This window comes from Amyelois transitella, chromosome 12 (genome assembly GCF_032362555.1).
Source record: "Amyelois transitella isolate CPQ chromosome 12, ilAmyTran1.1, whole genome shotgun sequence".
In the NCBI taxonomy this organism is placed as follows: Eukaryota; Metazoa; Arthropoda; class Insecta; order Lepidoptera; family Pyralidae; genus Amyelois; species Amyelois transitella.
The window spans coordinates 10,576,793-10,602,368 of NC_083515.1; the positions used below are offsets into that span (position 1 = coordinate 10,576,793).

Sequence of the window (25,576 nt, forward strand, 5' to 3'; positions counted from 1 at the left end):
GGGATATAGACGTGACCGTGATGTATTTAATTTTTTCTCGAATCGGCAAATTAAGTCTTCGTTAAACTGCACTGATAGAAGGATTTAAAAACATACATAATCATGTCTATATCCCTTGCGAAGTAGACAGAGCCAACGGTCTTGAATATACTGACAGGCCATGTTCAGCTGTTTGACTTAGTGATGGAATTAAGATTCATATATAGTGACAGGTTGCTAGCCCGTCGTCTAAATGAAGTATCCCAACTTTATGAGCTTATCCCTTAGTCACCTTTTACCACATCCATGGGAAAGAGACGGAATGGTCCTATTCTTAATTTTTATTGGTGCCACAATGCTCTTATCAAGTTAATGAAAGTAAATTAAATCATATCCAATGAAGGCTCGGTATATTGACAGGACGCTGATGAGCGCCCTGAAACTGAACCTGGGCGGCGCACCCGAGGGTCCAGCCGGCACCGGCAAGACGGAGACCACCAAGGACCTGGCGAAGGCGGTCGCCAAGAAGTGCGTGGTCTTCAACTGCTCCGACGGTTTAGATTACAAGGCCCTGGGCAAATTCTTCAAGGTCAGCACTCCTCTTTAAAAACACATTATAAATATTTACGGGACAGACCGTGTGGTTCCCGGCACCAATAAAAAAAAGAATAGAACCACTCCATCTCTTTCTCATAGGTGACGTAAAAGGCGATTAAGGGATAGGCTTATAAACTAGGGAATCATCTTTTAGGCGATGAGCTAGCCTGACCTAGACCTGACACTATTTGAATCTCAATTCAATCGTAAATCTGAACATGGCCTATTAGTATTTTTAAGTCTGTTGGCTCTGTCTACTTCGCAAGTAATATAGACGTGACTATATGCATGTATACATTTTTTTATTAAGCATATTAAAAGGTACCTACTATATGTGTAGGGATTTAGTTATTGAGAAATTTCTCAAACGTTTACTGAACTGACAAGCTATCAGTTGGAGAGATTTATCTTCTGAGAACCTCTAAAAAGACAAGGGGATATTAACCGTAGTCTACAAGGAGGGCTTTAACTTTCACCATGTCTGCTTGTCGGTACTCGACTTAATTATATTTTTATGATCCTGCTTTTGACATTAGTGACTAAGCAGGTTGACTAAGCAGATATACAAGGAGAGTGTGGAGGGAAAGGTCGGAGTGGGATAACCTAGACGAACGTATCTTGATCAAATTAAGGACGTCCTGGTAAAGGGTCAGGTCAAAAGTACCCGAGCTTGCATGAAGAGAGTTATGACTGTGGATGAAGCGAAGGAAGTATGCAGAGATCGTGACAAGTGGAAAGAGGTAGTCTCTGCCTACCCCTCCGGGAAAGAGGCGTGATTTTATGTATGTATGTATGTTGACATTAGTGAAAATTTTGATGGCTTCCCACAGGGTCTGGCCCAGTCAGGCGCATGGGCATGCTTCGACGAGTTCAACCGGATTGAGCTGGAAGTGTTGTCTGTGGTCGCCCAGCAGATCCTCTCCATCCAGCTGGCGATCCTCAGGCGGGAGAAGAGGTTCGTGTTCGAAGGCACCGAGATCAGCCTGAATCCGACCTGTTCCGTGTTCATCACAATGAATCCTGGGTAAGTAGTAGCTGGATAACATTAGCTCAATGATCAATTGGTATGGAACTTAGACCAAAACTGGCCTTTGATAAATAATTGCATGTTCTTTTGAGTCTGTCTTTAGACATCTTCTGTCAATCAAGCGGCTTATTGGAAGACCAAAAAACTCAGTTCGTTAAGATTATTTGACCGCATGACCTTCCCCGGAAAAATTGATTTCTCTTCAGATTTCCTTTGAGATTGCCTCTCCACATTTATTTCGCTTCATCCACATGAAATGAAAATGAAAGACTAAATGGCCACGTTCAGTTATTTGGCTTAATGATAGAATTGGGATTCAAATAGTGACAGGTTGCTAGCCCATCGCCTAAAAGAAGAATCCCAAGTTTATAAGCCTTTTACTACATCCCGGGGAAATAAATGCAGTGGTCCTAATCTTTTTTTATCTACCGGTATCGGTCCGCAACCACACATAATATAAATTTGATTGCAGTGTAGTTTGTTCCGCCGCTTCTTCTACACATGCGCTTTGGAAGCGGCAGCAGTTATAATTAGATTTAAGAAATGTGACGTCAATAAGTGATACCATGTATCCGATTTTGAAAACAAATCTGTTCTATTCTATGTACATACATACATATAATCACGTCTATATCCCTTGCGGGGCAGACAGAGCTAATAGTCTTGTCAAGACTGACAGGCCACGCTCAGCTATTTGGCTTTAAGATAGAATTGAGATTCTAATATTGACGGGTTGCTAGCCCATCGCCTAAACGAAGAATTTCAAGTTTATAAGCCTACCCCCTAGTCGCCTTTTACGACATCCATGGGAGAGTGATGGAGTGGTCCTATTCTTTTTTCTATCTGGTGCCGGAAACCATACGGCACATCCTATTCGATGTATTCTATTCTATTGATTGCTCTCTCTCGTCCGCAGTTATGCGGGCCGTACAGAGCTGCCTGACAATTTGAAGGTGCTGTTCCGTACGGTCGCCATGATGGTGCCTGACTACGCAATGATCGGGGAGATCACGCTCTACTCGAACGGATTCGTCATTGCTGGGCCGTAAGTACTATAATACATACATATAATCGCGTCTATATCCCTTGCGGGGTAGACAGAGCCAACAGTCCTGAGAAGACTGATGGGCCACGTTCAGCTGTTTGGCTTTAAGATAGAATTTAGATTCAGATAGTGACAGGTTGCTAGCCCATCGCCTTAAAGAAGAATCCTAAGTTTGTAAGCCTACGTCTTAGTCGAGTTTTACGACATCCATGAGAGAGAGATGGAGTGGATTCTTTTTTCTATTGGTGCCGGGAACCACACGGCACTGTGTACTGTTTTGCCTATATTTGTTTGGAAAATATGCAACCGTTTTGTTTGTTGTTGGCCACAAAAAAAAAGAAATTACAAAAAAGAACAAAAATAAAAAAGTGACGATCGTCAGACGAATTCAAGAGCAAAGTATACCATCTGATTGCATTTTAATATTTAAAAAGTACAAGTTAAATAATAATAATATATATATTAAGTGTATAAATATATATTCCTATAATTTACACATATAATATGTAGTACCCGGTTGACCGAGCTTTGCTCGGTCTACCAGAGATGGCGCTGATATAGTTCCTTAAAACGCGGTTTTTAAAATGTTTATATATCTTGGGAACCGAGCTTTTCTCGAACCCAGGACCTTGATGAATCGATTCCTTGAGCCGAAAAGCCCCTAATCTGTAACTTTCATGAAAACCGTTGGAGCCGTTTCCGAGATCCTGATCCTGATTATATATATACAAGAATTGCTCGTTTAAATATATTAGATATATTATATACAATTTTGCCAGTATAGTGTATCATTTTACCGTATCGTACCTATGTCTCACACAGTCCCGGCGCCTTCATCCATCCAACCCGAATCAATCCATCAATCCATCAATGCTATGATCTAGTTTTATTTGCCTCCAGTCTAGCCCGCAAGATCGTGCAAGCATACAAACTATGCTCTGAACAGCTCTCCTCGCAGAACCACTATGACTACGGCATGCGCGCCGTCAAATCTGTACTCTTGGCGTCCGGGGCGCTGAAGAAGAACTACCCGGAGAAAGATGAGGCCCAGCTGGTGTTAAGGGCCATCATCGATGTCAACATGCCCAAGTTCCTGTCGCAGGTATGGAGGGAATGACATATTTTTGTTTTTTTAATTTAAAAAAATCGAAAAGTCATGTAGTTTTACAAATAGACATGTTTGTCCTTGTCTTTATTTTAAATATAGATATACAGGGTGACATTGAAAACAACTGCATCCTTTTAAACATACGAGTAGACTATACACATGCTTCTGAACCGTTTGAGCCTATTTTTATTTAAATTAAACGTCATCATTTTCACATTTAAAAAACTCTCACCAATACTACAAAAAGAAATTAAAACTAAACATGTAAATGTCTGAAATATAAATTATTTTTCTAGTATCAAGATCAAGTAAAGTACAGAGTTGTCGAGATCGCTCAGCTGAATGAATTGTGTCGTTGACCTCTGAATCTTACGCGTCGCTTTTCCGCTGGCCGGGGTGATGTGACGTATTTAGGATCGTGGATTTTGATACTTTTATTTTTTTTCGTACTTTCTGAAATATGAACCGATATTTTTCTTTTAACGTTTTTAAATATCCTTTAGATGAGTACACTTAACAGCTAAATTTATGCAGGTGATTTTAAAATCACCCTGTATAAATATATTTTCTTTATCACTTGTCTGCTATATATAGTTTTATGGTTTAACAACCAGTTTCCTGTTAACCTTCTTGTACACAGGATGTCCCATTGTTTGCTGGCATCTACTCGGACCTGTTCCCCGGCGTGGAAATCCCGCAGCCAGACCGCGCGGAGCTGCTGAAGTGCATCAAGATCGACCTGGACAAGAGGAACCTTCAGGCTACCGATTGGTACCTGGAGAAGATCATTCAGGTCGGAGGATCATATATACATACATGCATACGTACATACATATGGTCACGTCTATATCCCTTGCGGGGTAGACAGAGCCAACAGTCTTGAAAAGACTGACAGGCCACGTTCAGCTATTTGGCTTTAAGATAGAATTGAGATTCAAATAGTGACAGGTTGCTAGCCCATCGCCAAAAAAAAAGGAGAAATTTGTAAGCCTATCCCCTAGTCGCCTATTACGACATAAATGGGAAAGAGATGGAGTGGTCCTATTCTTTTTTGTATTGGTGCCGGGAACACGGCACTTGGCACTTGGAGGATCATATATGCATAATTTGCTGTATTTAAGGACACCTTGTTTATTAATAACGTGTCTTTTAAAGCACTTTGTTAGTACTAACGACATGTAATTATAATCCTCGCATTTCTACTCCTGTCATTTACCACTTTCTAAAAAGTGTGATTCTCAGTTTGACTTGTATGTATGTTTGTCCGCGATTATCTCGCATTTCGCTGAACCGATTTGGATGCGGTTTACGGAAAAGTGTTTGTTACATTTAGGAGAAGGTTTTTGAAATTTAACCGACTACAAAAAAGGAGGATATCGATTGAAGGCGGTCCTCTTTGTGCTGATGATGTCTCCGCTGTCATTTGACCTAACTTACCGCAGATTTACGAGATGATGCTCGTGCGTCATGGGTTCATGGTCGTCGGCCCGCCGATGGGGGGGAAGACCCAGGCCTACCAGTGCCTAGCAGACTCCCTCCGCGCCCTCCAGCTGATGAAACCGCCGCCGAGACACAAGGAATTTGGCGCCATCTACAGAATATTGAATCCAAAGGCAATCACTATGGGGCAGTTGTATGGGTGCTTTGATCCGGCGTCTCACGAGTGGTATGTACAATTTCAAGACATTTTCTTCTTTCTTTTCTCTTCTTTCTTCTCTGACTTCAGATTTAACCTATGCGCTATAATATGCTTAAAGCCTTCCTGAGTTTAGTGAAACCTCTTCACTTGAGAATGCGTAGTCATTCCATACTGTGCTCCGGATTCAGAGCAGTTAGAAGAAACTGTAAAAGGATTTTAATAACTACGAGATAATATATACGGTACAAATTACATTGATTGAGTTAGCCTCGAAGTAAGACTTGTGTTCCGAGATACTAACTCAACGATACTGTATGTATAGGTACATACATCCTATGTACAGTACAGTTGAACGTGGTCTATCAGTCTTTTTAATTGTTGGCTCTGTCTACCCCACAAGGGATAAAGACGTGATTACATACATATATTCACGTCTTTATCCCTTGTGGGGTAGACAGAGCCAACAGTTAAAAAGACTGACAGGCCACGTTCAACTGTTTGGTTTAATGATAGAATTGAGATTCAAATAGTTAGGTTGCTAGCCCGTCGTCTAATAAAATAATCCCAAGTTTGTAAGCCTATCTCTTATTTAGATAGGCTTACATACTTGGGATTCTTTTTTAGGCGATGGGCTAGCCACCTGTCACTATTTGAATCTCAATTCTATCATTAAGCCAAATAGCAGAACGTGGCCATTAAGTCTTTTCAAGATTGTTGGTTTTGTCTATCCCGCAAGGGATATAGGGTGGTATATAAAGATATAAGGGTCACGTCCACCATATGTATGTATGTATGTATATATGATACCAAATAAGAAAGGCTTGGAGAGGTAATAATATATTATTTGTATATATATATTCCAGGTCAGACGGAGTTCTGGCTATAGCGTTCCGCGAATACGCCATGTCGGTGACACGAGACCGCAAATGGATACTGTTTGACGGGCCCGTGGACGCCGTGTGGATTGAGAACATGAACACGGTGCTAGACGACAACAAGAAGTTGTGTCTCATGAGCGGGGAGATTATACAGGTAAGTAGATTATTTGATTTTTACTGCCATGCTTGCATTCAAATTCAAAATTTTTATTCATTATTATAGGATACTATTATATCGCTTAATAATTGTCGTATGGTTTAACAACATTGGTTGACGTCAAATAAATTACTTAAAAACTAAGTTTACTGCCGCTTCCAAGGCGTCAGTGCAGAAGAAGCGGTAACAAACTGCACTGCAGCATGCCGTGTGGGAACCAATACAAAAAAAGAATAGGACCACTCCATCTCTTTCCCATGGATGTCGTAAAAGGCGACTAAGGGATAGGCTTACAAACTTGGGATTCTTTTTTTAACGCGATGCGCCAGCTACCTGTCACTAGTTGAATCTCAATTCTATCATTAAGCCAAATAGCTGAACGTGGCCATTTAGTCTTTCGAGACTGTTGGCTCTGTCTACCCCGCAAGGGATATAGACGTGACCATATGTTTGTATGTATGTATGTATGTGCGTGAAGAGATTTATGAAAGTGGATGAAGCGAAGGAAGTATGCAGAGATTGTGGCAAGTGGAAAGATGTAGTCTCTGCCTTCGCCTCCGGGAAAGAGGCGTGATTTTATGTAGGGACAAAATATTGTGGTTTTAACAATAAAATAAAACTGAATAAATTATCCTACTAATATTATAAATGCGAAAGTTTGTGAGTGTGTCAGGATGTCAGTATGGATGTTTGTTACTCTTTCACCCAAAAACTACTGAACCGATTACGATGAAATGTGGTATGTAGGTAGCTGAAGACCCAGAATAACATGTAGGCTACTTTTTATCCCGGAGTTCCCGCGGGATTGATGGGTTTCCATGCGGACGAAGTTGCGGGCGGCCTCTAGTTTATAATACTCGTATGTTGATAGTAAAAAATACGACTCGCATTGGGATAAAAAATAAGAAAGTAAGTACCTATTAAAGGAAAGAAAACCCAAGGTCTGACTGTTTTTTTTTTTTTTTTAAATTTTGAAAATCTCGAAGATATGACGAAACATTTTTTAAGAATTAAAGCTTATTGTTTTTACATACATACATATGGTCACGTCTACATCCCTTGCGAGGTAAACAGAGCCAACAGTCTGGAGAAGACTGAATGGCCACGTTCAGCTATTTGGCTGAATGATAGAATTGAGATTCGTATAGTGACAGGTTGCTAATAGCCCATCGCCTAAGAAAGAATCCCAAGTTTGTGAGCCTATCCCTTAGTCGCTTTTTACGACATCCATGGGAAATAGATGGAGTTGTTCTATTCTTTTTTGTATCGGTGCCGGGAACCGCACGGCACTTTTTCAATTGGCAATTGTTTTCACAGATGACCAATAAAATGAATCTGATCTTCGAGCCGGCTGACCTGGAGTTTGCGTCACCAGCGACGGTTTCCCGGTGCGGAATGATATATATGGAGCCGGAACAACTGGGTATGTTTCTATACATACATACATAGATACATACATACAAACATATATACATACATACATACATACATACCTACATACATAGATACATACATACATACATACATACATACATACATACATACATACAAACATACATATGGTCACGTCCATATCCCTTGCGGAGTGGACAGAGCCAACAGTCTTTAAAAAAGACTGATCGGCCACATTCAGCTGTTTGGCTTAATGATAGAATTGAGATTCAAATAGTGATAGGTTGCTAGTTACAGGAGATGGTAAACTGTATGCATGAAGCTTTAAAAGAGAAAGGAATGAAAGTGAACGTAAGTAAAACTAAAACACTGGTTTTTGAAATGGAGAAAGAAATGACAGCATGTAATATTTTGATTGGAGGAGAAAAAGTGGAGCAAGTGAAAGAGTTTGTATATCTAGGATCAAAGTTTACATCAGATGGCAAGTATGATAGTGATATTGAAAGGAGAGTGAACGCGGGGAACATGGTGAATGGAGCTTTGCATGCCTTTATGAGCAGTCAGAAACTATCCAAAAAGGCTCGACTGGCTGTGCACAGGGGCGTGTTGGTCCCGACATTAATGTATGGGAGTGAAAGTTGGGTATGGCAAAAGAAGCATGAAAGCAGAATAAATGCAGTGGAAATGAGAGCGTTAAGGAGTATGATGGGTGTGAAATTGAGTGACAGGATAAGGAACAGCGTGATAAGGGAATGTTGTGATTTGAAAGAAGATGTAGTTACAGGAATAGAAAAGGGTATGTTAAGATGGTTCGGTCATGTGGAGAGGATGAATGAAAGCAGGTTGACTAAGCAGATATACAAGGAGAGTGTGGAGGGAAAGGTCGGAGTGGGAAGACCTAGACGAACGTATCTTGATCAAATTAAGGACGTCCTGGTAAAGGGTCAGGTCAAAAGTACCCGAAACCGCCGAGCTTGTATGAAGAGAGTTATGAATGTGGACGAAGCGAAAGAAGTATGCAGAGATCGTGGCAAGTGGAAAGAGGTAGTCTCTGCCTACCCCTCCGGGAAAGAGGCGTGATTTTATGTATGTATGTATGTATAGGTTGCTAGTCTGTCGCCTAAAAGAAGAATCCCAAGTTTATAAGCCTATGAGTTTTTAAGCATATAGACTAGACTGACTGACTGGAAAAAGTCCCAATTGGGATAAGTCCGCCATTGTATATATACTTCTAAATCCAAAAACTTTTTTGTAATTTGTTATAAGTATTTATTTTAAGGTAGAGTTTACAAACAAACAAACAAACAAACAATTGTTTGTCAGGTTGGCGCGCCTTCTTGGCTTCATACAACACCCACCTCAGCAAGAAACTGATACCTGAGCAGTTCGAGCTGATCCAGGAGTTGATAGAGTGGCTGGTGCCGCCCGTCTTCGAGTTCCTGGCCAGGTGCCACCACTTCGTATCCGTGGGGGAGATTCACCAGTTCTTCGTGAGTCTATCTAGCTTTGATTCTATTCCCCCTGGACTTAAGCCTCGGTTGCATTCTCACATATATACATACATATAATCACGTCTATATCCCTTACGGGGTAGACAGAGCCTACAGTCTTGTAAAGACTGATAGGCCACGTTCAGCTATTTGGATTAATGATAGAATTGAGATTCAAATAGTGACAGGTTGCTAGCCCATCGCCTAAAAGAAGAATCCCAAATTTATAAGCATATCCCTTAGTCGCCTTTTACGACATCCATGGGAACGAGATGGAGTGGTCCTATTCTTTTTTTTATTGGTGCCGGGAACCACACGGCACATCATCGCACGGAGTCTATCTATCTTTGACTCTATTCCTCCTGGTCTTAGTCTCGGTTGTATCCTCACCCCTCAAACTATCTCGTTGGAGAGGTGTCCAGGGTGCGCCTTTGATCATGATCCTGGATCGCTTCATCCAGGGTCATGATCAAAGACTTAAGGAAGTCAAAGTTAGATTTGACACGATGACATTCTCGCAAGCTCTGCAACGGAAATTAGCTCTAGGATCATGGTTCACACATCCAGTTGCCTGAACGATGATTTCCCATACCGTAATACCATCCGTTGACACCTAGACTAATGTACGTACGTAGCTCAGTAATCTGCAGGAGGTCTTCGTCGGACATAAACGTGTTCGTCTTTATAAAAGCATACCCTTTATAAAAGGTTCCCGGCACCATAAAAAAAGAATAGGATAGGCTTATAAACTTGGGATTCTTCGTTTAGGCGATGGGCTAGCAACCCGTCACTATTTGAATCTCAATTCTATCATTAAGCCAAATAGCTGAACGTGGCCTATCAGTCTTTTCGGACTGTTGGCTCCGTCTACCCCGCAAGGGATATAGACGTGATTATTGTATGTGCTGTAATATGCTTTTCTGCACCTCCCTTACAGTCGTTCACTCGTCTGTTCACGTGCATGCTGGAGGGGGAGACCCAAGTGAGCACTATGTGGCTGCAGTGCATCTTCGTGTTCACAATGCTGTGGGGGCTCTGTCCCACCATCACTGGTAAATATCGGTACCTATGACCTTCGCCGCGTGGTGCCGGCACCAATGGAAAAAATATTATATATAATCTTGGAAATGAGACCAGAAGTGATTTTTTTTAAAGACAATTTTAATCACCTAAATGAATTAAACAATTCCTTACAAAACAAGTTCATTTAAAACTACCCGACCAAATTACTATGCTTCTTACAAAGCGATTGAACAACCAAAATAAAGACTTCTAGATCAAAATAGACATAACTCATTAATTAATTAACGACAAATCTAAATAATTGACAAAATAATGAAAACAATAACGCAACGTTTTAAAATCAAAATCTAAACGGACAGAGTGACGACCGCGCGGGACGAGTGTTGCTCAGCTACTGCGTGCGGAGCCGACGATGCGCCACCCTTTATAGTCCCTTTTGGTCTCTTATCCAATAATAATTTATTATAGTCTACTCCATTTCTTTTCCATGGATGTTGTCGCCTTTTACGACGACTTTTACGACTAAGGGATAGACTTAATAATAGTCTATGGATGTCGGTAAAGGCGACTAAGAGATAAGCTTAAAAACTTGTGATTCTTCTATTAGGCGATGGGCTAGCAACCTGTCTTTATTTGAATCTGAATTCTATCATTAAGCCAGCCAGCTGAACATGGTCTATCAGTCTTTTCAAGATTGCTGGATTTGTCTATCCCGTAAAGGATATAGACGTGATTATACGTATGTGTATATACGCATTTTGTTTTTAGTAGTTGTAAGTGTGTTCCTGCTGCTTTTATTGAATCCCAAGTTCCATCAACAGGGAGAATATAGTTATCTCCTTTCGGAAGGTCTAACATCGTTATTGGGACAAAATTTTTTTTTTGTTTTCTCGTACTTTTTTCTTAAGTTTTTTTTAGAATGCAGGCACAGAACATTCAGGGCTGTAAAATAGGTGTGTCAAATGTCTTAGTCCAGAAGAGACTCCGGAATAGGCGATATCCTATTCTGAGCTACATTTGAATGATTTATATAACCGTTTGCATACATTAATATTATATCAGTAAGTAGTAGTTATAATTAGATTTAAGTTATGTGACGTCAATAAGTGATACCTTGTATCCAATTTTGAAAATAAATCTATTCTATTCTATTCTATCAAGCTACGCGAAAGTTCATATTGCTGAAATTTTTCTTCATTTTATCAGCCGACAGTCGCAAGCAGTTCGACTCGTTCTTTCGCAAACTCATCGACGGCTCCAACGCGGCGTTCCCTAAGCCCAAGTCGTTCAAGTTGACCAAGAGTCAGCTGTTTGGGGAGAAGGACACCGTATTTGACTACGTTTACGACAAGAGGAACAACGGCACTTGGATACCCTGGGTGGAACTGGAGAAGGATATACCGCCGGCGCCCAATGCTAAGGTTGGTTTGAAGCCAAGTTTATTGTTATCATGTGTACCGGCTGTTCTTTATGAAGGACATTGCATACATACATATGGTCACGTCTATATCCCTTGTAGGGTAGACAGAGCTAACAGTCTTTAGACTGAATGGCCACGCCCAGCTATTTGGCTTAATGATAGAATTGAGATTCAAATAGTGACAGGTTGCTAGCCCATCGCCTAAAAGAGGAATGCCAAGTTTATAAGCCTATCCCTTAGTCGCCTTTTGCGACATCCATGGGGAAGAGATGGAGTGGTCCTATTCTTTTTTGTAATGGTGCCGGGAACCACACGGCACAGTCTTCGACAACGTTCATGACTAGAGGAACAATGGTAAGTAAAGTAAGTGAGGAACATGGTAGATAATGCTTCTAGCATTAAGTCCGCCAATTGTGCTATACATTTGTATCTTGTGCAATGAAGTTTAAATAAATAAATAAATAAATAAAACAATGGCACTTGGATACCCTGGGTGGAACTGGAGAAGGATATTCCACCGGCGCCCAATGCTAAGGTAAGTTTGAAGCCAAGTTTATTGTTACCATGTGCACCGGCTGTTCTTTATGAAGGACATTGCATACATACATATGGTCACGTCTATATCCCTTGCGGGGTAGACAGAGCTAACAGTCTTGAATAGACTGAATGGCCACGTTCAGCTGTTTGGCTTAATGATAGAATTGAGATTCTAATAGTGACAGGTTGCTAGCCCATCGCCTAAAAGACGAATGCCAAGTTTATAAGCCTATCCCTTAGTCGCCTTTTACGACATCCATGGGGAAGAGATGGAGTGGTCCTATTCTTTTTTGTAATGGTGCCGGAAACCACACGGCACTGCCGGGAACCACACGGTACAGTCTTCGATAACGTTTATGACAAGAGGAAAAACGGCACTTGGATATCCTGGGTGGAACTGGAGAAGGATATTCCACCGGCGCCCAATGCTAAGGTTGGTTTGAAGCCAAGTTTATTGTTACCATGTGTACCGGCTGTTCTTTATGAAGGACATTGCATACATACATATGGTCACGTCTATATCCCTTGCGGGGTAGACAGAGCCAACAGTCTTGAAAAGACTGAATGGCCACGTTCAGCTGTTTGGCTTAATGATAGAATTGAGATTCAAATAGTGACAGGTTGCTAGCCCATCGCCTTAAAAAAAGATTCTGCTTTATTAAAATATTTATGCTTTATTGTAACAATTACAATTTGTAAAGCGCAATAGGCGGACTTAATGCTAATAGCATTATCTAACAGTTTACCATTTAAAGCGTTAAGCGGAGTACCTTTGCGTGGGTGATAATGATTTAGGTAATTTCAACCATCCCAGGTGAACGACCTCATAATCCTGACGAACGAGAACGCCTGCCTCCGTTTCTTCGTGACCAAGATGGTGAAGTCCAAGATTCCCATTCTGTTCGTGGGCCCCACAGGCACCGGGAAGTCCTCCCTGGTCCAGAACTTCCTGTTGTCGCTACCCAAGGAGAGATACATCACGAACACCATCAATTTCTCGGCCCGGACCACAGCTAATCAGGTCAGTTGAATTACATACATACATACATATAATCACGTCTATATCCCTTGCGGGGTAGACAGAGCCAACAGTCTCGAAAAGACTGATAGGCTACGTTCAGCTATTTGGCTTTAGGATAGAATTGAGATTTAAATAATGACAGGCTGCTAGCCCATCGCCTAAAAGTAGAATCCCAAGTTTATAAGCCTACCCCTCAGTAGCCTTTTACGACATCCGTGGGAGCGAGATTTAATGGTCCTATTTTTTTTCTATTGGTGCCGGGAACCACACGGTTGAATTACAATACAAATTATCTTTATTGCTCATAAAAAAAAAATATGTGTAGTAGAAACATACATTATGTATATTATGTTTAGCAAAGGCGGACTTATCGCTAAGCAATCTCTTCCAGCCAACCTTTGGGTAGTGAAAGGTAAAATCCTGGAACCGCGTGGGCAGCATATATACTTAACAGATGTTAGTGTATAATAAATAAACTACATACATACACACATAAACAATAAATATAAACTTACACTGACTGCATACAATAAATTAAATACTACACATAATACATAAATACACAATTATATACAAACCTATATAAAATAGCTTGATTAAAATGAATATTATTATGAATCCCTCATCATAATTTTGTTTCAATACCATCATATTAGTTAATGTAAACTAGAATATTCAGTTCTAAAGTACCGTGTGGTTTCCGGCATTATAGAATTGAATCAGTCCATATCTTTCCCATGGATGTCGTAAAAGGTGACTAAGGGATAGGCTTATAAACTTGGGATTCCTCTTGTAGGCGATGGGCTAGCAACCTGTCACTATATCTCAATACCATCATAAAGCCATACAGCTAAACGTGGCCTTTCAGTCTTTTCAAGATTGTTGGCTCTTACTATCCCGCAAGGGATATCGACGTGATTATATACGTATTTGTATGTATGTAATAAAATTTTCAAGAATGTTCTTCTGACTTCTAAAGCAATCTAAGGAATGTGACGAGTTTTATTCATTGTGGCTTGTTCAAAGTAAAATTAATGATAATTTTGTTATATTGTTGTCTGGTTCAGCACAGCATGTGTAATTACACCGCCTTATTTCAGACTCAAGACATAATAATGTCTAAAGTGGACCGAAGAAGGAAAGGAGTATTTGGGCCCTCCATGGGTAAAAAGGTAATATAAAAAAAATAACATGTGTTTAATAAATATTTCAGTTTGTTAAAACTTTCACATAAAATGTTTGTTTGTAATATGTTTATTGCATAGAAATTTACACAGCAACAAGAAGTATGTATTAAATGTCGGAAAATGTCATGTTTAAAATGTGGTCGGAAATTTGATTGATCACCGCAGAGATAAAGATTTACGAATTAAAGAAAAGACAGAGGGAAAATATCTGGACCAGACGCCAGTCAAACAAACTCAATGGAAAATTCATATTTCGAATGCTAATTTCTGGTCTGTGTGTCGCTATGGCTATTTCATTTTGTCTATTAAAAAAAGTTTAAGTCAAACATAAAAAAAACCGCTGAAACAAGGCAAACAGTCGAGACGAGCTTGTTTGAAAAAAGTTATGAATGTGGATTAAGCGAAAGAAGTATGCAGAGATCGTGGCAAGTGGAAAGATGTAGTCCGCGTGATTTTATGTAGGTATGTATGTATGAACCTGATTGAAAATGTATGTATGAATAGTCACGTCTATATCCCTTGAGGGGTAGACAGAGCCAGCAGTCTTGAAAATATTGATAGGCCACATTCAGCTATTTGGCTTAATGATACAATTGAGATTCAAATAGTGACAGGTTGCTAGCCCATCGCCTAAAAAAGAACCCCAAGTTTAAATGCCTATCCTTTAGTCGTCTTTTACGACATCCATGGAAAAGAGATGGAGTGGTCCTATCCATTTTTGTATTGGTGCCGGGAACCACACGCAAGTCACCAGCAAATAACTGGTGAAATAAAAAAACAACAATTATTATATAATACGCATCCTCAATGCTTTTAATCTGCGCTGCCTCTTTGACTATGGATTTTCCTTTTTTATTTTGGTTGACTGGAAGAAATCCCGATTGGGATAAGTCCGCCATTGTACATATTCTTTTATATTCAATGACTGTTCTGATTTTGTTATTTTTTTTTAATTTTATGTGCAATAAAGAGTTTACAAACAAACAAACAAACAAACATTATTCATGTTTCCAGTGCGTCCTTTTTGTGGACGACCTGAGCATGCCCCAGAAGGAGGTGTACGGAGCCCAGCCCCCCCTGGAGCTGCTGCGGCAGTGGATCGACCACGGACACTGGTATGACCTGAAAGAGATGGTCCGCCAGGAGGTGGTCGATGTGGTGAGATATCTCTCTTATTCACTTTTTTAAGTAGTTTTGATATTAAAAGTGAAAGCAAAGAATAGGACCTGTCCATTTCGTCCCCATGGATGTCGGAAAATGCGACTAAGAGATGGGCTTATAAACTTGGGATTCTTGTTTTAGGCGACGGGCTAGCCTGTTTCTCGTTACTCGTCATAGTGTTTCACGATTATATTCTTAAGCTGTGTCTGCTTTACACATCCAGTTTGCCTGAATATACCTTCACTTTAGAGCATCGGTTAGTCATCAAACTATTGTAAGTAGGTACATATACATATATTACAGGACAAATTACAGGACATATTGAGTTAGCCACGAAGTAAGTTCAAGACTTGTATTACGAGATACTAACTCAACGATAATATATTATTTTATAATAAATACTTATATAGATAAATATCCAAGACCCAGGCCAATCAGAAAAAGTTATTTGCTCATCATACCCTGGCCGGGATTTGAACCCAGGACCTTCGGTGTCACAGACAAGCGTATTACCGCTGCGCCACAGAGGCCGTCATAACATAACTTCGAAAATAGTCATTGGTACATGGACGGGGTGGGATTCGAACCTGGACCTTCTGATTTGACCACCGACGCTCGATTTAATCCGCTACATGGATAATCTTAACCTCTAAAATTTTAATCTTAACCTTTAAAATGTATAACAGTTGCATGCTTTCTCCACTTGCCACGATCTCTGCATACTTCCTTCGCTTCATCCACATTCATAACTGTCTTCATGCAAGCTCGGCGCTTTCGGGTACTTTTGACCTGACCCTTTACCAGGACGTCCTTAATTTGATCAAGATACGTTCGTCTAGGTCTTAGTTCTAGTGGAAAGAGGTAGTCTCTGCCTACCCCTCCGGGAAAGAGGCGTGATTTTATGTATGTATGCATGTTTTGACGGCCTCTGTGGCGCAGCGGTAGTACGCTTGTCTGTGACGCCGGAGGTCCCGGGTTCGAATCCTGGCCAGGGCATGATGAGAAAAGAACTTTTTCTGATTGGCCTGGGTCTTGGATGTTTATTTATATAAGTATTTATTATAAAATATAGTATCGTTGAGTTAGTATCTCGTAACACAAGTCTCGAACTTACTTCGAGGTTAACTCAATCAGTGTAATTTGTCCCGTATATATTTATTTATTTATGCTTTCTCCAGCTATTCGTGTCAGCGATGCTGCCCCCCGGCGGCGGGTCCAACCTCATCTCGTCCCGGCTCACCCGCCACATGATCCTCATCACCCTGGACTCGTTCGAGGACAACACTCTCAACAAGATTTTCTGCACTATAATGGACTGGCATCTCGCTAAGGGCTTCACTGATACCCTCGTGAGAGCTGGGAAGGTAGGAAAGAGACTTTGTATCTGAAAAGAAGCGTTGTGATGTTACCGCCATCTCCACCTGTTGTATAATTTGCGTGCTTCGTGCACGTAAATTATACGTTTAAATAAATAAATGACATCAAGAAATTTTTGTATCTATTATGTAGGTTCACGTGTTGTATATACTTATACATAAAACAACGCCTCTTAAAATTCAAATTTCCTAATTCAAAGTTTTTATTCATTATTATAGGATAGGCTTATAAACTTGGGATTCCTCTTTTAGGCGATGGGCTAGCAACCTGTCACTATTTGAATCTCAATTCTATCATTAAGCCAAATAGCTGAGCGTGACCATTCAGTCTTTTCAAGACTGTTGGCTCTGTCTACCCCGCAAGGGATATAGACGTGACCATATGTATGTATTAAAGGATACTGCATATCGTTTAATAATAGTCGAATCTTTTGGTTTCACAACATTGGTAGACGTCAAATAAATTACTTAAAGTTTACTGCCGCTTCCAAGGCGTCAGTGCGAAAGAAGCGGTAACAAACTGCACTGCAGCATTTTCTTTCTCGAAGGGGTATGCAGAGACCACATCATTCCACTTGCCGCGATCACTGCATCTTATAAAAATGATGTTTTATATCCTGGTAAAGGATAAGGATAATAAAGTCAGGTCAAAAGTACCCGAAACTGCCGAGCTTGCATGAAGAGAGTTATGAATATGGATGAAGTGAAAGAAGAATGCAGTGATCGTGGCAAGCGGAAAGATGTAGTCTGAAAAAGAAAAAGGCGTGAGGCGTGAAAATTCATAAAACAACGCCTGTTTCTCGAAGGGGTTGGCAGAGACCACATCATTCCACTTGCCACGATTACTGCATCTTACAATAATGATGATTTATATCCTATCCAGACAGTGGTAGCCGCCACGATGGAGGTGTACAAGGCTGTCACCCTTCAGTTCTTACCGACTCCGAGCAAATGTCACTATCTGTTCAACTTGAGAGACTTCGCGAGAGTTATCAAGGTACATATCTATCTGTTCAACTTGAGAGACTTCGCGAGAGTTATCAAGGTACATATCTATCTGTTCAACTTGAGAGACTTCGCGAGAGTTATCAAGGTACATATCTATCTGTTCAACTTGAGAGACTTCGCGAGAGTTATCAAGGTACATATCTATCTGTTCAACTTGAGAGACTTCGCGAGAGTTATCAAGGTACATATCTATCTGTTCAACTTGAGAGACTTCGCGAGAGTTATCAAGGTACATATCTATCTGTTCAACTTGAGAGACTTCGCGAGAGTTATCAAGGTACATATCTATCTGTTCAACTTGAGAGACTTCGCGAGAGTTATCAAGGTACATATCTATCAGTTCAACTTGAGAGACTTCGCGAGAGTTATCAAGGTACATATCTATCTGTTCAACTTGAGAGACTTCGCGAGAGTTATCAAGGTACATATCTATCTGTTCAACTTGAGAGACTTCGCGAGAGTTATCAAGGTACATATCTATCTGTTCAACTTGAGAGACTTCGCGAGAGTGATCAAGGTACATATCTATCTGTTCAACTTGAGAGACTTCGCGAGAGTTATCAAGGTACATATCTATCAGTTCAACTTGAGAGACTTCGCGAGAGTTATCAAGGTACATATCTATCTGTTCAACTTGAGAGACTTCGCGAGAGTTATCAAGGTACATATCTATCTGTTCAACTTGAGAGACTTCGCGAGAGTTATCAAGGTACATATCTATCTGTTCAACTTGAGAGACTTTGCCAGGGTTATCAAGGTACATATCTATCTGTTCAACTTGAGAGACTTCGCGAGAGTTATCAAGGTACATATCTATCAGTTCAACTTGAGAGACTTCGCGAGAGTTATCAAGGTACATATCTATCTGTTCAACTTGAGAGACTTCGCGAGAGTTATCAAGGTACATATCTATCTGTTCAACTTGAGAGACTTCACGAGAGTTATCAAGGTACATATCTATCTGTTCAACTTGAGAGACTTCGCGAGAGTTGTCAAGATACATATTCGTTTCTCTTACTTGTATCATTCATACGATCACGTCGTAGTGCCGTGTGGTTCCCGGCACCAATAAAAAAAAGAACAGGAGGAGATGTAGTATCTCTTTCCCATGGATGTCGTAAAAAGCGACTAAGGGATAGGCTTATAAACTTGGGATTCTATTTTTTTGGGCGATGGGTAACGATCTGTCGCTATTTATAATAAATAAATAAATAATAATTATATACAGGACAAATTACACAGATTGAGTTAGCCTCGAAGTAAGTTCGAGACTTGTGTTACGAGATAATAACTCAACAATACTTTATTTTATAATAAATACTTATATAGATAAACATCCAAGACCCAGGCCAATCAGAGAAAGTTCTTTTCTCATCATGCCCTGACCGGGATTCGAACCCGGGACCTCCGGTGACACAGACAAGCGTACTACCGCTGCGCCACAGAGGCCGTCTGAATGAATGATTCGAATCTCAATTCTATCATTTAGCCGGGCGGCCGAGCGTGGCCTTTCAGTCTTTTGATGACTGTTAGGCTAACAGTCAGGCTAACAGCCCCCGCGGGGCAGACAGGGCTAACACTGTTAGCCTTGGATGTGATTGTATGTTATGTTATATATAACCTTATAATGGAGACTTTATCTGTTTTTAGGGAGTGCTACTAGTTCCCTCCACTCACCTGAAGGAGGTTAACAAGCTTGTTCTGCTGTGGATACATGAAACCTACCGCGTGTTCTGTGACCGGCTGATAGACGAGGCGGACAGGTGAGAACTCACACTCATTAATATTATAAAGCTGAAGAGTTTGTTTGTTTGTTTGTTTGAGCTAATCTCAGGAACTACTGGTTTGAATAGAAAAATTATTTTTGCGTTGAATAGACCATTTATCGTGGAAGGCTTTAGACTATATAACATCACGCTGCAACTATAAGGAGCAAAGAAATAATAGAAAATGGGAAAAAACTAAGCAAAATTATTCATCCTTGAGGGCTTCAATGATGCCCAAAATAACTATTCCACGCGGACGAAGTTGCGGGCACAGCTTGTATAGGTATTTTCTGTGTGCATTGTATTATGTTTAAACATGTAGGCTTCGCCAACGCCTATCTCTTGTTTGGTTTCCTTCCACCCAAAGGTTGACTGGAAGAGATTGCATTAGCGATAAGTCCGCCTTTGTACCGTCTCTATCTGTTTTGTATGTTTTACTCTTATGGTGCAATAAAGAGTTTTATCTATCTATCTTTCTCATATCATTTGAAGTTCTTTATACATTGTATCACTACTGTTACTGTATGTTTACATAAAACCACGCCTCTTTCCCGAACCATGTTTTTTTTTCCGGAATAAAAACTATACGATCAAATATATATAAATTTCAAGTAATATATCATGTTTTATAAAAGAAAGGACGATCTCACACTTCCCAAAAAATTACAGGCAAAAGTTATTCGAGGTTGTCTACAAGGCCGTGTATGGAAACTATCGGGTCCACATGGACCAGGTGCTGACGGAGACGGGGTACGTTCCCGAGGGGGAGAAGCTGAACAGGACTCACGCCGCCAACATCTTCTTCGGGAACTATATGGAGCCAGATGCTGATCCCAAGATTTATGACCAGGCGAGATTTATTATCATTGTGTAGGTTGTTGATGGTTGACCAGGCACCTTACCGATTTGACCGGTGACTGGTCAAAACGCGGTTGCGCATAAAGGCATCGGTTCGAATCCCACAGCGGTCATGTAGCAATGACTATTTCCGAAGTTATGTACATTAGTTTAATTACTAACCGATGCTTTTACGGTGAGAGAAAACATCGTGAGGAAACCTGCACGTTCAGGCAACTGGATGTGTAACTATGTGATCCAATACTGGTTAGGTTCACCTGCAAAGGTTATGGAGGTCAGATGGGAGTCGCTTCGTGTAAAAACCTGACTCACCCAGTCCAAGATACATGGTCAGAGGCATACCCCGGGTTTCCATCCAGAGTGCTGAGTATGTAACTGGAACTAAAGCCAGGAGTGTAGGTCAACATTTTATACCTCATCAACATTTACTATTAACATACATGCATGTAATCACGTCTATATCCCTTGCGAGGAAGAGAGCCAATAGTCTTGAAAAGACTGAATGGCAACGTTCAGCTATTTGACTTAATGATAGAACTGAGATTCAAATAGTGACAGGTTGCTAGCCCACCGCCTAAAAGAAGAATCCCAAGTTTAAAAGCCTATCGCTTACCCGCCTTTTACGACATCCATGAGAAAGTGATGGAGTGTTCCTATCCTTTTTTCTATTGGTACCGGGAACCACACGGCACTTATATAAATCACCATCAATTTTGCCGTCAAGTTTCCTATACATTTTTCCCCTCCACTCAGGTGACAGACCTTGACGACATGGCGGTAAAAATGGAGTACTACCTGGAGGAGTACAACGTGGTGTCTTCGTCTCCGATGGCGCTGGTCATGTTCCGGTACGCGCTGGAGCACATCTCCAGGTCCACCAGGGTCCTGCTGCAGGACAATGGTAGGTACTTCTGTTCTTTGGCACTCGTTTTCTTTTCAGTCTTCGCGTTTGTAAGATACAATGGTACCACTGTTTTACTAGAATTTTGTTTGTCATCTTTTTATTTAGTGATGTTTTTTTTATGAAATACATGCGTATAGTAACGTTTATATCACGTGCGGGGTAGACAGAGTCAACAGTATTGAATACAATGATAGGCCACGGTCAACTGATTGGTTTAATGATGGAATTGAGATTCTAATAGTGACAGATTGCTAGCCCATCGCCTATTAAGAGGAATCCCAAGTTTTTAAGCCGATCTTTTGGTCGCCTTTTACGACATCCATTGGAAAGATATGAAGGATATGCCGTGTGGTTTCCGGCACTTTAGAATATTTAAGTATGATATTTGCAAGTTATAGTTAATGGCTGGTCAGGAGGAAATATGTTTTATGCTACACCTTTTGTAAACCCTTATCAATAGCAAATATTCTATTTTATTCATTAGGTATTTCTACGACACAAGGTAGCGTTGACACATTTAACTTTCAATAAGTTCTAGATTTTTACGATGTTTAAATTGTTTTCAGGTAATCTCCTGCTGGTAGGCGTGGGCGGTAGCGGCCGCAGCAGCGCTGTCAAATTGGCCGCCAGCATTCTCGAGATGAATGTCATACAGGTGACGTATAGTTAGAATTTAACATTGTTCAAGGTACAAGGAAATCTGGAGGTATTCCAGAGTAGGATTTATTCATATCTAGATTTTACCCGTGGCTTTTCCCGCGCTAAATCAGCGCCATGTACAAAAAGCGACGAATTAAACGCCATCTTTAAAAATAGCTGCACTTTATTCGTATCATGTACATATGCGCAATCCCCTCTCTGTCGCATGCTCACCAGCCTTGACGCATTCATAAATCATCAACCTGATTGTGATGTTAATGTGGATGGATGGAATACGATTATAAGACAATTTTATTTAGCACCAACTAAACAAAGCAATGAATTTAGCGCCAACTACCAGAAGCGACGAATTAAGCGTCACCTTCAAAGGAATACCCTACATCCTTCTCCAGACTCTTAATTATATGTACGTGGTGTTTCAAGAAGATTGATTTACTGAATCAATCAGTTCAGTTAACCCGTGAAAAGGTAACAAACAAACAAATGAACTCATATGCTCACGCGTGGAATCATTCCCGCGGGGACTCCGGGATAAAAAGTAGCCTATATGTTATTCTGGGTCTTTACCTACCTACATACTATATTTCATCGTAATCAAACCGATTACGATGAAATATGGAAGTTTAAGTTAAATAAAGAAGTTTTTGCGTGAAAGAGCAACTAACATCCATACTGACATCATATACTTACAAACTTTGGCATTTACAATATTAGTAGGAAGTTGGGATCGTGATTTTATTGTAGACATTTATTATTCCGCTGTACAGATCGAGATATCCCGAGTGTACGGTCAGAATGAATGGCGTGACGACATCCGCAGAATGTTGATGAAGGCCGGCATCATCGGGAAGCCCATGGTCTTCCTCTTCGCTGATAACCAGGTGAGATTTTTCTATTTATATATTTTCAAGAAGCGTGTCGCAGATTTTACTTTGCGCGTCCTTTTGTTTTTTGGAACAAACTCTTTTAAAAATATCACGTGTTTTGTTTTGTCACAAGACAGGCAAGCTATGTTAAGCTACATGGCTTAATGATCTGATTGAGATACAGATAGTGACAGGTTGCTAACCCTTGGTTTTGTAAAAGTCAACTTTTAAAAAGACAGCACGAAAAGGCTGCATCTCTGCACTTATCACGATTACGCAACTTCTCTTTAAAAACATTTATAGACAAACACTCCCTTCATTTAAGACTGCCAGTTTTCGGGTACTTTTGACCTAACGTTCCGCCAGGATTAAAATCCAAAACTTTCCGAGATTAGCCCATACATACATACAGAGAAATGTAGTGAATTTATTTGTAATTTTAATTCTTCCTCAGTGTGTGTCGATTCAATTCCCTTGTGTAATGAAAAACAAATCATGAAACAGTTGTATTGACTTCTAGATCATGTACGAAGGCATGGTGGAAGATATCAACATGCTGCTGAACACAGGCGACATCCCCAACCTGTACGGCATGGAGGAGAAGGTGGAAATCCTGGATAAGATGCAGACGGCGGCGAGGGAGACGGTAATACTTCCATTCTTTCGTGCTCAATTTGTGACTATTAGGAAAGGAACTCTTTGAAAACGTTCTTGGAAACATCTCTTCGCCACAAGTCACAACAACCAATCACGCGACGCTATCAGTCAAAAACAGCGAATAGTCTAAATCGCGCGAGCAGAGATTTCACGGATCGGAGCATATATACAACCTCCGACACAACATCATCTGTCGCGCGGTTCCCCAGGCGTCACACCAGCCTGGCGGAAAATCTTCCCTTTGGAGGCGGTCGAGCCGAATCATCGCTCCCGTTACATATTTAAAGAGTTTTTTAAATCTCAATTCTATCATAAAGCCAAACAGCTGAACGTGGCAGTCTTTTCCAGACTGTTGGCTCTGTTTAAGGTTCCTCAAGGGATATAGACGTGATTACCTGTATGTATTTATGTAAAGAGTACCCGAAACGAAGCGAAGGAAGTATGCAGAGATCGTGGCAAGTGGAAAGATATAGTCTCTGCTTATCCCTCCGGGAAAGAGGCGTGATTTTATGTATGGTTGTATGTATGTAAAGAGTTCCTCTGCTAAGTTTGCGGAGGATAGATGGACACGACTGGGACTGCGAAGCTGCAGTGCAGTTTGTTACAGATTCTTCTGCACTGACGCTTTGGAAGCGGCAGTAAACTTAGATTTAAGTAAATAATTTGACGTAAAGATAATGACTATTATTAAGTGATGTTGAAATGTCCCATAATAATGAATAAAGTTTTTGTCAAGTTCTAATTTTGAATTTGCACTTAAAAATAAGAAGATGATGACATTTTTTTATTTTTAAGTTTAGTCATTAATTATCAATATAGGAGCGTCGTTGGTCGGATCGGTAAGGTGACCGGTTAAATTGCGTGATGAGCATAAAAAGCGCAGGTTCAAATCCAACCTCGGCCGTGTACCAATGACTGTTATCGAAGTTATGTAGGTACTTACCTACATTAGTTTGAAAACTAACCTTACGGTGAGGGAAAACATTGTGAAGAAACCTGCAAATTCAGGCAGGCAGGCTGGATGTGTAACCATGACCGATCCAATACGGTTACACCTGCAAAGGTTGCGGAGGTCAGACGGGAGTCGCTTCGTGTAAAAACCTGACTCACCCAATCCAGGATCCACGGTCATAGGCATACCCCCGGCTTCTGGCTTCTCTTCAGAGTGGTGAGGTTACAACCGGGTCTAAAAATCAGGCGGAAGAAGAATAACATTCATTATTTTTTTGTTAATAAGCGCTTAACATGAAACTCTTTTATTTCCCTCGCACTTATTGGATGGATTCTCGTGAGTATACTTTTTACTTGACATTCTATCTCGTTTACTCTATTTGATATGTATGTGTGTGTGTTCGCGATTCTAATGTTTTGCTGAACCGTATTTAAAACCGTATTTTTTTTCTTTAAGTTATTATAAACATAAAGTTCTCTGTCAGACCCAATGGTTGACTGGTAGATACCTAATGCTTCTAGCATTAAGTCCGCCAATTGTGCTATACATTTGTATTTTGTGCAATGAAGTTTAAATAAATAAATGCAGTTTTCAGGAAAGTGTTTGTTACACTTTGGAGAAATTTTTTAAGATATATATTTTATAGATAGATATATAATTGGAAGCGGTTCTCTTTTTACAAAAGTTACACCAACAATGTTATTACACCTCAGCTACTGCTTCTACACTTGGACTTTGGAAGCGGTAGTAAATGTAATTATAAATGATATTAAACCCCAAAAGATACTTTATATAATATAAAAAAAACTAATTTCAATAAATACCTATCGAGCTCCACGCATCGGGAGATGGCGCTACTCTCGCTTTT

At 40.4% G+C, this 25,576-nt stretch overlaps 1 protein-coding gene across 1 annotated transcript in view; it reads left to right on the forward strand.

Moving 5' to 3' along the window:
- The window catches only part of LOC106132871 (dynein axonemal heavy chain 3), an 84,183-nt gene that overhangs the window by 22,058 nt on the left and 36,549 nt on the right, over nt 1–25,576 (forward strand). Inside the window, exons 26-47 of the mRNA XM_060946926.1 lie at nt 400–568; nt 1,407–1,600; nt 2,520–2,648; nt 3,549–3,750; nt 4,397–4,549; nt 5,199–5,422; nt 6,259–6,427; nt 7,748–7,853; nt 9,146–9,312; nt 10,250–10,364; nt 11,542–11,756; nt 13,107–13,313; nt 14,414–14,485; nt 15,515–15,658; nt 16,840–17,025; nt 17,921–18,034; nt 19,696–19,808; nt 20,481–20,661; nt 21,423–21,570; nt 22,140–22,228; nt 23,001–23,114; nt 23,620–23,745. Coding sequence (XP_060802909.1) covers nt 400–568; nt 1,407–1,600; nt 2,520–2,648; nt 3,549–3,750; nt 4,397–4,549; nt 5,199–5,422; nt 6,259–6,427; nt 7,748–7,853; nt 9,146–9,312; nt 10,250–10,364; nt 11,542–11,756; nt 13,107–13,313; nt 14,414–14,485; nt 15,515–15,658; nt 16,840–17,025; nt 17,921–18,034; nt 19,696–19,808; nt 20,481–20,661; nt 21,423–21,570; nt 22,140–22,228; nt 23,001–23,114; nt 23,620–23,745 — 3,337 coding nt within the window. The remainder of the gene's footprint in view (nt 1–399; nt 569–1,406; nt 1,601–2,519; nt 2,649–3,548; nt 3,751–4,396; nt 4,550–5,198; nt 5,423–6,258; nt 6,428–7,747; nt 7,854–9,145; nt 9,313–10,249; nt 10,365–11,541; nt 11,757–13,106; nt 13,314–14,413; nt 14,486–15,514; nt 15,659–16,839; nt 17,026–17,920; nt 18,035–19,695; nt 19,809–20,480; nt 20,662–21,422; nt 21,571–22,139; nt 22,229–23,000; nt 23,115–23,619; nt 23,746–25,576) is intronic.